This window comes from Geospiza fortis, unplaced genomic scaffold (assembly GCF_000277835.1).
Source record: "Geospiza fortis unplaced genomic scaffold, GeoFor_1.0 scaffold264, whole genome shotgun sequence".
Taxonomy (NCBI): domain Eukaryota; kingdom Metazoa; phylum Chordata; class Aves; order Passeriformes; family Thraupidae; genus Geospiza; species Geospiza fortis.
The window spans coordinates 2,838,556-2,853,865 of record NW_005054332.1 but is presented as its reverse complement, the minus strand read 5'-3'; the positions used below and the strand labels follow the sequence as shown (position 1 = coordinate 2,853,865).

Below are 15,310 nucleotides of genomic sequence, written 5' to 3'. Positions count from 1 at the left end.
CTTCAGCCACTTCAAAGAGAATTTTCTTGCTTTGGGGCATAGTAGGTAAACAGGTGACATTGTTTATTCCATCAACACAAAGAAACCCAGTGGAGCAGGACTGTATAAGACAATCATTGTAATTAAGCTCACAGCTTCGTCCCTGAAAGAGAGTTTTCGAAAAAAGGATATTTTTTGAAGACAATTTACATTTCATATTCTTTTGATTCTAAAATATTTTTGCTTATATTAAGCTGCTTACACTTTCAAAAGGAAATATCATGTGGAAAATATTCCTTAACTAATATAACAGTATACTTGCATATTTTAAATTTTAACTGAGTAACATTTTGACTCTGATTATCAAGAAAATAATTTCTCTACAGACTTGTAATTGCATAGTATCAAAGACAATATTGTTACCAGTATTAAAAACTGGTTAAATAATGATCTTCATATAGAATGTAGGTTTGAAAAATACTTTTTACTGAGGACTTAACTGACTAAAAAAATCTATGGCTTGCTCTGACTTGCAAGCTAATGTTCTTTCCTTTTGTACACTGCAGCCCACTGTTTGTTGTCTGTTGTTACCAAATCTGCACACAGCTCCCTATTAATACCTTGCATTCACAGATAGCGTTTAGAAAAGAAAAAATATAGTGGCAGTCTCAAATTGGACCAGGCATTCATTTCCCGTTTTTTTATCAAGAGTAACAACTCATGGGAAGTCTGAAATATCCTCCCTAGTAATAAAGCAAAAATGATCATATTCAGTGGTCTGTAAAAAAGGCAAGGAATAATTATGTGAATTAAATGCATTCTTGAAGTGTGAAATAAATATATTCTGAAGTCAGGCCTGGGTTCATTTTATTTTCACTTCTGTTGCAATGAACTAATAGACTACGTGAAGGGAGACAGCTAACAGCTATCCTAGAAGGATACTACGTATTTGATAACTATTTAAAATATGTACATTTCATCCCTGAAGACATACATCTCTTACAACATATCATCAGGATATAATTTCTAACTGAATCTTTTCCTGCAACTGGAGCACATGTTAAAAAATCCAAGCCTTCTTTAGAGCTCAAAAAGCATGTATCCATTACACACTTTCCTTCAGACAAATACTTAAAAAGTCTTTCATGTCTATGTAGCTAACTATTTACACAGAACTTGGGACAACTTATATTTTATGAGATCTCTGTCAACTCTATTATATTAATTTATGATATTAAGAAACAATAGGAAGGACAAGAGAGAGAGAGGAAGAAATGTAGGCATGAAAACAAATTACTTTTTTTACAAGTAGTATAAATTATTCGGGGTTTAAAATAGAAGAGGTTAAATTGATGGGTTTTGAGTAATTTTGATACATTCATGTTTGTTTCAATCAACTTCTTAATTTGTCTTGGCAAGCAGACGAACTATCTGGTAAATTCATGGCATCTTATAAAATCACTCACTGCGTCGGTATTCCAAAGCACAAAGAAAAAACAGGCCAATTAACATGTCAGTTCCCATGCATTTCCTTCTTGCTCTTTTCTAATTCCACACATAGAACAAATGATCAGTTTGAGCAGGCTCATAATCGTTCTTAATCCTATAAAACTTACGTTTCATTCTGACTTTCCTGTGACAGATTAGTACATTTTTATGACTACTACATTTAATGGCAAAGAGCATTTGATTACGATTTTATGACTCATAGAAACAAAGCAGATGTGGATAACCTCCAGTGTGCATGAAGGGTACATTAAGTAGCCATAGATAAATTTGATAGCACTGAAAGTGCCTGTAAATGTTTTAACAGTTTCCATACAGGGGGATGGAATCATTTAGCTTGTGCATATTTGTATTTTAAAGTAGGTATATATCTATAGATGGTTCCACTTAAAAAGTAAACACTTATTTCTTATACCACTGACTATGCTTTTGTTCTGAAAATTTATGAGAGATTTCACAATCTATGCTTTATGATCCATACTTTGGGTAACAGTACAGACACAGACTACAGAAGATTTACATACACACTGTAGCTGGAGTTCTTTGAATACTTATTTCTCTGTGAGTTTTGCTGTTTCCACTCCATACCTACTCATGCTTAGGAACCAGAACCCATTGGGACCTAAAAAATATACCTCTTGAGGTGTTTAGACCATAACTTCTTATCCTTGACACTGAAGATAGGTATATTAAAAATGTTTCTGTGTTTTCTTACTGTATTTTCTTACTGTTATATTCCTTCCCAAAGCATAGTGGAATTGGAGGCACTGAAGATGGAAAAATTAATAATGGAATAAAAAGCAAAGATGATACATCTTAAATTTCAGCTGCTTCAAAGGCTTGTTACTTTTCCTTCTGCAAGGGCTTGCTTGTTCTGCAACATAATGTACAATTAATACCCAAGCTATGTACTAATAGAAAAACTGCCCCCATGGGTCAAATATCTATCTAGCTCCATCATAAGTGAGCTGTTAATGAATACTTTGGGAAGAAAACAGGAAGAAAACAAGCAGAGCTAGCATCTGGTAACTCACCAAATATACCATTCCAACTTTTGGCAATTAGTAAATCAAAGACTCCCTGGGCCAGGGTAACATTCAGAAGAGTAATTTGAATAGCAATTAATCTATCCTCCTTCTAACCCATTTTTGGGTTTATTTGTACTTCTGGTCTCTACAGCGTCGCACAACACTGACTTGTACCAATAAATTTTGCACTAATCGAAAAAATAATTTCTCTAAACAGATTTTAATCTTACTCTCTGGTGGTTTTATTTGGTATTCAGAAGTTTTTTTGTTTTTTGTTTTTTTTTTGTAAGCTATAAATGATACAAAAAATTGTGAACCTGATCTTCTCCATTACAATTGTTCATGTAAGATAAGCATGAATATTTAAGGAAAAAATAAGATTATTGTAACATAAGGATCAAACTGTTTTCCGTATAAAAAGACTATGGCCTTCAAGTGATGTATCCTTCATCACTATTTGACATTGCTTTGAAAGCCAATCTGCTTTAGAAGAAAAAAAGGCAGCAGTTACCATGCTCTGTGGGAAGTATCAATGTTACCCTTACTACTCTGTAAAATCCACCTTTCAAAAATGGTATTAATTTTTATGAGATAGTTTTTTTCCTTCTCAGGATAGTTTGTCAGTAAATTTAGTCAGATTATTTGCATTGTTCAGATCTATTTTTACCTACCAAGCCCTTATGGTAAAATACAGACTTTACAATATTGTAGACAAAGAGTCACTGGAACAGGGAGAAATTCCTGGTTAATTCCTTGAAAAAAGCATAAGTCACTTCTGTAATTCCATTTAGTTCAAGAAGTATATCAACAATTCTGAGCAAGCTTAAAAAGTATTTTCTGTGCAATGTGAACAGCCAGATAAAAGGAAAGATAAGAAAGAATTTCAGCATCTCACCACAAATCCTGGCTTGCAAAAACAGGAATAACCAAAGCTGGGCTCCTTCTGAACACAGATACCATGTATGCAGGGGTTGGATATGCACTCATCAACATCCAACTCACAATGGAGACCTTCCCAGCCTGTCAGAAAACAAAAGCAAAGCAAACCCCAAAGCAAGACTCATTAAAATCTATATCCATTTACTGAGTGTAGTTGGAACAAAGGTATGGATAACTATCATCCATTCTCACATATATGGAGATATATATTATGGGATGAATATGAAATTTTTTGGGCTGTGGTTTCTCAGAGTAGAAAAAAATAAAGGAAAAAAGTTAAAAAGAGAAACTCTGAGATTACTGTACCAGATCAATGAGGAGGACATTTTCTGAGCAAATACTTTGTGTTTAAACACTATGAGATTCTGTCTTCTCACAGTTCATTAGTCAGATTACTGGATATTTTATTGATATACATTTCTTGCTAAAATCTCCTTTACAAGTAAGTGCACCATAAATTAGAGGCTAAATTCTCATCTTGAAGCTGTGTTTTAGGTCATGTAATTTAAGCCTGTCTCGAACTTGCTCCTTGTAGGCTAAGTTGAAATGTAATCCATCCATTTGTTTGTTAAATACAAACCCAGAACTCTGTAAAATATGGCTAGTTAATGAAGAGCACCGACTTTCTGCCATGATATTCCCACTTCCCATTACAGATTTGATTTTTCTCCATTTTACTATTTCTAAACAAGCTAACAAAGAAAACCCAACAGCCCCGCAAGTCCCCTAGCAGTCCTTGGCTGCTACAAATCTAGTTGTCACTCTTCAGACTTTGCCTCAGAGTATGCATCAAATGGATTCACCTGTTACATTCCAGTCTTGCTTTAGTTGTCCTAGTAGAAGAGCAGCCTGCCCAGTTAAAGACTTAACCATGAGCCTGCTATTAATTCCAGCAGCTGCTGTTGTTGCTTTTGTGCTGTCTGAGGTGCTCTTAGAACAGAGTTTACATCTCTCCATGCTGCTTCTGCACCTGAACAGCCTGGAGCTGCAGGCACAGAACCTGAACATGCATCTGTTATTCTAAGGGTATGGGGCTGCTACTGCGACAATAGCTGACAAAATTCATGATCCATTACAAAATGCATTTGTCAGAGCTAAATCCATTCCCTTTCCTGGTATCACATGCTGTCACCACATGCTTTACTTTGTTCTCTGGAGGTTTTTGGAAGGCTGCAATCATCTGCCTTGTTCCTATTTCAGTCTTGGTATCATTCCTATTTCAGTCTTGGTATCATCCCTTTTCCATTTCATTAAATTACAACAGGGAATCTATTGAGGGGTCTATCAGACTATCTGCCCAGTTGTTTCCCATTGTTGCCTTTATAGACCAAAAAATCCCCAATCCCAGCTCCATATTTCTATAGGTGAAGCTAAGAAGAGAAATATAAAATCTATTATATGTGAACAGTCAAAGCCTGCAAAAAATGCCATTTTTTTCCCTAGGTATTTCTAGTTTTTCTCTCTGGATTATATTTTTTTTCTAATCCCTTTCTTCAGATGTGCAACTTTGAAAAAAGTTTCTCCTCTCAAAGGTTCCCCTGCCTCTCCAAATTCACCTCTTTTCAGAGCTGTAATCTTCTCATCTCTTAAGCCATTTTAGAGAGTCAAATAACACTGGAAAATATCATATTAATTAAAAAATATGTAAAAGATATGTAAAAATTATGTATATACTTAGGGCATGTGTTTTTTATTCTGTGTTTTTACCTAATGGAAGAGTGATTTACAGATCTTTCACCCCTACTAGCACAAGGTATTATTAAAAGGAATATAAAAGAAAGTCAGCCATGCTTTGGTTGGGAGGTATTTAAAATGTGTTAGCTGTAAGAGTGAGTTCCAAAGCCCCAGAGAACTTTCTCCTCCTTATACCAAGAGTTTCCATGTTGCACAGAGACAGCACAGTTCTTAGCTGGTGAGCAATTTTTAAATGCCTATATTAAAATATCTTTGATGTATTATTTTAATAAGCTTTAAAAGCAAGGAAAAAAAATGGACTTGGCAATGTATTCTGTGTTAAGCACTTTAATGACTAAAAAATAATGTCTTTAAGTTTTTAAGTCATTAATATTGGTGGAGGGGGATATGGCCATATGCAGTACCAGGTGGATATGTAGTACTGAGGTTAGGCCATGACTCCAATTTTTTAAGATCAGAAAGATCTTTATTATCATGAATTCTGTATGAAAAAATTAAAAAAAAATTCATTGGTTCATGCATCAGAGCTATAGTGTTTTTCTGAATTATCAAGTACCTCTTTGACATTAAAAAAAGTTGCTAAAAAATGTTAAGCTGTAATCAACAGTCCTACTCATAATTAGCCTTTAGTAAACCAAAGATACTTAGATTTAAGTCTTATATGTTAGAAAATCATTCCTTATTATCAGTTAAACAAATTAATAAACTGCCTCATTAAATCTCATTACACACATGCATGTATTTGCTTCAGTAGCTTCCATACTTTTTTAATAAGATCTCTTACATATAGTTTCGTAAGCTGCATTAAGACACATTCAGAATGAAAAAAGTGCAAAATGTATTAATATACAATTTGCTATGTGCTTTTACTTAAATGTAGAACAAGAATGAGTAGAAAGACTCTAGAGAAGTGTAATATATATATGGTCACAACTTCAGGAGAGTTTGCTAACATGTTTTTGCTTGTAAATTGAAACCAACAACATGAACATATTTTGTCACAAAGTAACTAGATCAGATATATGGAGATAGCATGGGTTAACAGAATATTTATCATCTGGAATATATCTAAATTATCTCTAAAATAACCAGTAAGAAACCTTGTTCCAGTACTATCACAGAAATCATTCAGCAGTGGAAGTGAGTAAAATAGTAAGTAGATTTAAACTGAAAAATTAAAGTTTCAGGAGCCAGGTACTGAAATATTTCTTAATTTAAGAGTAATTTATGGAGCAGAATGCTACTTATGTATAGGGATTAGAAATTCTACTTATGTTGAGAAATGGCTTCTTATTAGCTGACATGACAGGAGATTGTAAGTAGTCCTGAACAGATTAAATTTGTGATTGCATGACAATGCACACTGATTGTGACCTTTGCTTTTGTAAAATTTTAATACATATTTGTAAAATATTTTGATGAATAGTAAATCTCTTAGATTTTCATAAGCCACTAGACCTGTTTTAGTTGATCTCTGTCAGAATTAGGAAACAGTTCCCACTTTTTAAGCAAGTGCCTTTTTTTCATTCTATTTATAATGTTTAAAAAAATTTTCTCTTAATCCCAGCCAGCAGAATAAATTTGTAAGCTTGTATTGTAATACCAATAAGGTATGCCTTACAACATCAACACTAAGGATAATAATAAAAATGTTAAAGTCTTCAGAATTTCTTCTCAGTCAATCTCATTCTATAGGTAGTGAAATTATTTTGCTGTTCAACAGCGACTATTTGACAGCTTGGTCAGTAAGTTACATTAGTAAAGATCATAAACAATAAACCTGGCTCTAGACAATACTTCAGACTCCCTCAGTGAGCTGACTTTACTTTGAAGGCTTTCTCATATGCTTACTGGAGTAGTTAATTCTCTTTGGATTTCATCCAAAAATCTTGGCAAAGAGATAACATTTTTGTACCTTATAGTTCATATAAAACTTACTAGTAACACTGATAATTCAAAACTATCATTATTTAAGATTGCTCCGTCATATGGCAGTTACCTTGTTGACATTTACAGGTGTATCCATTGATATGATCAGCACAGGTTGAGCCGTGTAGACAAGGTGATGAATTACACTCATTAACTTCTATTTCACAAAATTGTCCAGAAAATCCAGCAAGACACCTGAAAATAACAACATTCCAAAGGGTTACACTATGCATAAACATCGTATAAAATAGACCTTGTGTGGAAACAATGTGTCTAAAATGTGTCCATTAACAAGACATCATATATTACTTTGTGTTTCAAGATATTTTACTGAAACACTTCATGTTGTGATACATGCTGATCTTTTATGGGATTTATGATGGCAAAACCCATCCAAAAATTTCACATCTGGACCATAATCAAGCATAACAGTCCCAATTAGAGTGCACTGGTTCTACCAAGGTGAATACAAACCTTTCTTTATGTACTCTTGGGAGATTGTCTACTAAAATAATTTAGCTAAGTAAGTGCAGCCTGTGTTTGAAAAACTGCCTGCTGACAACTGTGTACTATCAAATATAAACTACAGCATAAAAGCTAATCTTCAGGACCCAAACTTTAATTATCATTGTAGGTATAAAATATTCGTTTTCTTAAAAAAACTCTTCTGTATTTTTGTGGTTGTAAATTCTATGTGATAACTGATATCAAAGTCGATCCATATGATTTCAACATATAGCTTACAAGACTTACAAGATCTTTAATGAAGTGCAAAAATCCTACTAATCTCATTTTTAAAACATGTCTTTGTGTATATACACATAACTTTAGGATATATTCAAATATGCTCTAAAAACCAGGGTCCCATAATGGTATTAATAAAATTTACTCTTTTGAGATGTGTTGTACATGGATATATTTCACATGAGACAATGTTTTCAAAAACTCCTTTCAGTAACTGAGTCATGCACACCTTGTGTGTTGTCTTGGGTCTACTGAAAAGCATAAAGGTTTATGTCTCGCTTAAGAGGGAGATGAGTACATTGGCAAAGTACCTTTGGGTAAATCCAAGTAGCCATGTCACCTACTCCTCAAGGTGCTACACTGAGTGAATTCAACATATCCAGTTAGAATGAGGTACCTGCAGTGCCTACCTTAGCTTTCCAGACTGTGAAGCAAAAGAGGAGGATGGACCATGAAACACATGTGTGAGACACCTCCTGAAGGATTATTACACTTTGTATCAGGAATTATACTTTGGTTTATTTTTGCTGTGACTATTAGACTATGTTTGTTTCGTTTCATATGGAATACACTCTGGGTAATGACAATTTGGAATCTACCAAGAAAACAACAACAAAACAGATTTGTCAAAGTCTACATCAGCTGCAGATGACAGCTATGGCATACAGCTTGAAAAATAAACAAACTGAAGCACACACTTCTCTTTTTCAAATATCTGGTCATTATATATGAGAGAAAAAGCATGAAAAATGCACCTTAGTGAATGCGCCATAAGCCCACCTGTTTTTTGGTTGAAAAACATTTTAAAAAATTCACTGAGAAGATACAGTTTGGTCCTTTGATCCTACATGTAAATGTCAAAGCCCAGTAGTTAGAACACTACTTCACATACCCAACATAAATCACCCTAGCATTCTCCTATGCTCAGCGGAATAAGGAATACAGAGGATGATTTTGCTCATGGAAATCTTAAATAGTTTTCTTCATATACCTTTGTTTTTAGACTGTCTACTGGGCATATTAAAGAAAACAAAATTAAAAGATCAAAAATAAACAAATTGAAGGGAGAACATTTTCCCAGATATGAAAAGAATGGAGAGAATATTCTACAAGGGGGAAAATGCAACTAGACACGGGGAATACTATGCCAGTTTAAATTCAATTTAACTTTATGCTTTGGCGCAATTAGATGTATTTTATCTTAACAATAAAAAAGCATTTACAGAATAAACTGGAAAAAATGTACAATTATGTAAGATATCTGGACAGAACAACTGCATCTATGTGTATCTAATGTGTGTGAGCTTGATATTTTAGTCTGTAAAAGTCAAACATTGAAAAAAAGTCTTTTTAAGAACTCTCCTGTTGGCTGCTTGGATTGGGCACATTTTGATATGTGGTGTGTATACTTGCTGAGTAGTAGACACCAGTAAAGACTAGAACAGTCTTTACTGATCTCCTGTGGTCATAACTATTTGGAGTGAGAATGATTAGTGAAGCAGGTTGCTATAACTCCCACGGAGAATCAATAGTATGGAATCAGCTAGATATTGCAGGTTACAGCCTGGATGAACTCTGTGAAATTTCCTACTCAGAAAAGCTTGAGACTTCAGAGACTCAAGGCTCTACAAAGCCTTGAAACTTCAGAGATATAAACTATATAACTATGGGCCTAACTCATACTCTCACTGAGGTAGAAAAGTATATATACGTGTGTGTACATATAAAAGTTTGGCAAAATAACCTATTTTGTACTGCAAGCTTTCCAAATATTCATTAAATTTATAATACCATATAAAGTGATTATGGCACCACCAGAAATAGGAAAGTTTTGCAAATAGGACTTTGCTTTCAAATTGAAATTTAGATGAAAGTCTTAAACCCATGAAAGCACCTAGATATCCAGTATATCAAGTCTTACATATATCAATATATACAAGGTGCTGTTTTTCCAATGTCAGACAATCATTCAACTTACAGAATACTTTAGAATATTGGAAGCATTTAGCATACTGATGTGTTATATTTTTTTGGTAAAAACTGGAATATCACAGTATTCAGTTTGCCTCTGTTCAAAAAGCATGATGTGATATAAGAAATGCTTCATCACTGCAAAGACAGCCATGCTATTAACTAAATTATTCTGAGCAATTATGAAGCAACTAAAAGTAAGCTAAAACAACAGCTTAGTATCAGCAGCTTTCACAAATTTCCCAAAATTGCAATAAACTTTACACTTTATTAAGAGTTTTAATGAAGTTAACTTTTCTTAGGATTTGATAAGCACTCCAATAATTTCTTAGCCTTTTATTCACTCCCACCTTCCTTCATATCTACTCCTCTAAAAAAAAGTGGTTTTGTTCTGCCTTTGCACATTCTTACTTCCCTTCTGTCATTTCTTCTAGAACATTAGAAGGGGCAGAAACAGTAGAATTTAAATACAACTGATATTAGAAAGTTTAAGTAGGTATGAAATGCAGTTCTTTTTGCTATAAATAGAAGTAAACATATCTGAAACACTTTGGAACATATTTCTATGTGTTGTTTGGGATATGAACATTCTACAAAAAAAAAAACAGAGGCTTTTAGATAGCTTTTATATGAAGGTATGATCACTGCAATTCTTGTATGTTGATTACCATCTGATAGAAAACAATGTATGCCTTTATAAATAAATAGATATCTATGTTTATCAGCAAATGGCTCCGAGGGCTTACCTAACAAAGTAAGTTTGTGCACTGGGAAGTCTGAGCTTTTAAACTTACAGAAGGATCAACATAAGATCAATAGTTTTGTTCTGAAAGGCAGCAAAAAAATAGTGCTCATTTGCTGTAAGAATAATGCATTCACAATTTATTTATGACCAGTTTTAGGGATGTTGACAAAGAACTTTCTCTTTTCTGTCATTCCTCGCAGATTTTTTTATCTCATATAAGATGCTGACGTACTGTGGTGCAAATATAATTCCTTTTATGTTGTGCCTTTATATCAATCATTATCAGGAGTAATTATCTTAATTTGAGCATATGCCAAAGCAACAGCTGAACAAAAGATTGAAAAGAGAGAATTAAATGAAGGATTTTGATCTATGACAATTCTTACTACAGTCACAGTAATTTTTTTTCTTTGTTAGTATACTTTCAGCCTCAGAGAAAATCTAAAAGAATCCAAACATCAGCCACATTTTTCTCTACAACACTGATTTATATCCTCTCGTTACTCACTACTCTTTGAGTCTGTTTTGTATCTCATCATTTGAGTCCATTTTTTAAACCTGTACCCTTTTCCTTCTCTCTCCCTCTCTTTCTTCATCTGCCTTGTGACCTTTTACAGCTTATGAATAATTTGTGTATCAGTGAGATATGAGGTTCAGAAAAAACATGGTTTCTACAACACAGAAGTTTATTAGGTTTATCTGGAGCAATGATTAACAGCAATTGTACTTGGAAGAGAATGTTTATGCTGTAACCTTTACCTGCTTATGTGACTCAGTCAACCTGGTAAAATCAATGAATTTTGTGAACCAGTCCACACGATGAAATTTTTTGGAGACATCAGTTTTTCTTTGTGAGTGTTAACCTTGATGATTTTCTTAATGTTTTGCTAATACCTCCAGGTTAGATAATTAGGATTTTGGGCAGAATAATAGATGAATGTGAAAAGCACATCTCCTGAGCAAATGCCTTAGCTAAAATTGTATTGTTAATGTGCAATCTCTTTTGACATTAGTCATGATTTTTTTTTTCTAAATCTGCATTTTCTGTCCAAAATAAATCTATTTAACTGCTCTACTGTAACAGGCCAGATTTGTCACTGCAAATTTATACTGGGATTGCTATACATTATTAACAAGCTATGAAAAGTCACTGGCTAAATGTCATGGACACTGAGATATAGCAGCACCTTGGGATTCATATAGCAAACAGTTTAGTTTTAATCATCTTGGATCACAAGGTGCCTTGACATTTGCAAGGCAACTTTTTCCTTTTTAACTTCCAGCGGAATCACACCTCTATTATCTCAATCATAATTCTTAACTTCAAATGTGATAGAAAGTTTTACTGTCTAAATTAAAGAAGTGAAAAATCGATCAAACATGGACCTTATAATTCATTTAATCGATTCTCATATGCCAGCTTGGAAAGGAAAAAAGGAAGAGCAAGGAAAACCAGATAATTTAACCAGCTTCAGAATTATTAGAGACATTTCCTGTGAAATACATGACCCTTAGCACTACTGAGGCACGACCTTCATGAGAAGTATTAGCACTACAAACTTCTGCAGAACCTTTTTAATTTTAAAGAAAAAATAACTAAGAGCATCGATTAATTTTAAATATACCTACCATTATAACATGATTTCTTAAAGCTTTAAACTTTTGGCAGGGGGGAATTTTTCTAGAGTGATAAATAAAAAATTCAGTCTTTATCATACTTTACTCTCCAACAGCTAACCTTTTGGATAGTAAATTTCAATTTACTGGAAGCCAATGCATCATTTTTGTCCTTTTAAGTAGGGTCATTCACAGGCAAAATATAAAAAAACAAACATCATTTTATTAAGTGATTTTTTTCTCTCAAGATATACAAGAACAAACCAAAATCCTGGCCCTATCAACATTAGTTTGAAAAATGAAGTGTCTCATTTGAAAGTTACAATGTAATGTTCATAAAATTTTGAATGTTCGGATCTTTTTATTTCTTTCTAACTTAGTTGCTCCATGTGTGTTCTTTTTTCTTATCTTACACATCTGCCTGTCTATATTAACTCAATACACACATAAAAAAATTTGCCTCATAAATGAATATATATACCTGATGAAGTACTCTCATCAGGTTACGCAATAAATGACCACAACAACCCATTCCTCATTGTCCCTAAACCACCTGGGGAAAGGAGAAGGAAGTACAGGAGTTGGGAAAAAGGAGTGAACTTAAGCCTGTGAAAAAGACATTGATGGAAATTGGAGCAAAGATGGTCTATTTTTGGTTTGTTTTTTTTTTTTTTTTCTCCTGAACATCCTATTCTATTTGAAATTGGCAATAAATTAAATTTTCCCCAAGTGAAGACTTTTAGCCAGTAGTTCCCTGTGGTTATTTAGACCTTGGAGTTTCTCCATCTTATTTTCTCTCCCCATCCTACTGAGAAGAAGGAGTGAAAGAGCAGCTGGGTGGCACTTGGTAACTAGCCAAGTTTAAGCCACTATACGGTTCTATGCTTTTCCAGTGATTTCTACATAAGTAGTGAAATTCTCCATTTATTTTCCTACCTCAATAACTAATTCTGTTTATGACAATTAAGAGAAGGCCTCTTCAGGCCTTGCCAGAACCTTGGTAAGGAACCTATCTCAGAAAACACTAATATAACATGAATTTGCTCATGAACTGATTTGTACTTAAGGTATATTCCGTAAAAACTGAAAAACCAAACAAAAACCTTAAGGCAGAATTATAAAATATAATTCTCAGGAATTATTTTGATTTGTTTTTTCTTCTATTTCTTACAATACTACAGTTGATTACCATAACATTGAACTTGTTCATATAAAAATCTATTGGCAGTAGAATCTGTTATAGCATTCTTGTTTCATCTGTCAGGTTACTGAAACTTTTGCTGTATTTGTTACATTAAAAGTGAGATTAATAGCTATGGGCATGTTACTGTGAAGCTGATAGAATAGTCAGAGAGGAAGTTTTTATAATTATCTAATAATGGCCAAGCTCTTCATTGCTTTAGAATTAACTTTTATAGGCAAATCACTTCAACTGAGAAACCTTTTTTCAGATGTTCCACTATTCCAAGCTTTGCATCATGCATTTTAAACAACTTTCATCGTGAGCTTTACCATGGCCTTCAATGAACACAAAAAATGCTGGACAGTTCATATAATGAGCTTAGCTTAGTCACTGTCCCATTCAGGTTTTACTGGCTACAGATTTTGGGATTTTATCATATTACACTCAGATGCAGGAATTCCTTAAGAAACCCTGAAAAAAAGAAGGTATCACATGAAAGTAGATTATCTGCTGTGTGGTCATCCATCTAGTCTGAAGACTGTTGATGCTGCTGATGAAGCAGCAGACAACCCAATCAATGTGTATGATGTTAAATAAATACATAAATAAAGAAATATGTGCTCTACTGCTCTTGGAGTCTGAAAAATTGAGAGGAGAAAAAAGAACATTGACTTCTGTGTGCACATGTGTGCAAACTCTTAGTGATTTCTGGGATCCTATGTTCGATCAGCATGGATCTTTTTGGTACTGTGGTTTCACTAATGGGTTAAACTGATTGTCTTCCTAAGAAAAATGGCTCTGAGTTCAAAGTAATATGAGTCAGCTGCCTTATCACTAATACTACTGAAAATTTCTTCTCCTGATCTACTTTGAAGCGTGTTTCTATGGAGAGAACTTGAGAAAGCAGCCACTAAGGAATTTGCACAAATCTCTTTAGAGCTTTTCTCAGATTATTATCTCTAAAACCCTTCCCAAAGGTGATGCTGTGATTGTTAATTTTAGAACACTGACAATGAAGCTTTCCCCAAGCTACAAGTATAGCATATCATATTGCCTTTTTTATTTCCTTTTCCTCCTCTGTATTCTCCTTGGATGTGCTGTCTAGAATGAAGCAAATTTATTTACTCTGAAGAAAAATTTCCCATAGAATGGAGTAGAAATGCATAATAGCTCTCCATGGTGGTCAGGAAATGTTTTTTCTCTTTTAAAGAATATTCAATAGTAATCAAAAAGAAAAAAATAGTATTAGCATGCTTGAGTATATATTTTGTTTTAAAGGGTATTCCACTTATTCATCTAAAGTTCTGTTCTTATCATATCAGAATCAGAGTCCCCACTACAGATCTATAATCTGAAATAACAAGAGGTGTATTTTTTTCTTTCTGTTGTCTTTCTTAGATTATGGGAGAAATCATTTAATTATTAATGTAATTTAGAGTGGTATGAAAATAGTTATTAGTGAAAAATTAATTTGTAAAGAGCAGCACCCTATATAGGCCAAGAATCCCAAGTTCAGATCTTGTAAACTTTCTGGTTCTGATGGTCAGGAACTTGTCCATATTCATCATTAGTTTATATTGGATATCTTTGTAAAGGTAAAATGAATTTTAAAAGCGTAATTAATTGTGCCATTCTCTTGGAGAACTTCTCTTAGAACAGGAACAACAAACCACAAGGTTGGAACCTTATCCATATGATAACTTTTGACAGCCCCATATTTTCACTAACAATGAGAACTTATCATGGGCTTACAAGAGTGTCTGATTGGTTTAAATATATCAGACATTTGATATATAATTATAAATGTATAATTACCTATGATTTATACTCACAGGGGTAAATGTAAGAAAGAATGAACTGATACATCAACACTTTGTAAGAAATGAAGGAAACAGAAGAAATTTATCCTTTATCCCCTTGGAAAGGTGACCCTATCAGCATATTGAACTGGATATACTCTAGGGCAAGGCACCC

General features: G+C 33.6%; 1 protein-coding gene across 1 annotated transcript in view; it reads right to left on the bottom strand.

Annotated features, from left to right (window-relative positions):
• Window positions 1-15,310, bottom strand: part of EYS (eyes shut homolog) — a 702,047-nt gene that overhangs the window by 328,089 nt on the left and 358,648 nt on the right. The window contains 4 exon segments of the mRNA XM_031057597.1: window position 1; window positions 3-142; window positions 3,409-3,533; window positions 7,147-7,271. The exon segment at window position 1 is cut by the window's left edge and continues 100 nt beyond it. Of these exon segments, the coding sequence (XP_030913457.1) occupies window position 1; window positions 3-142; window positions 3,409-3,533; window positions 7,147-7,271 (391 nt within the window).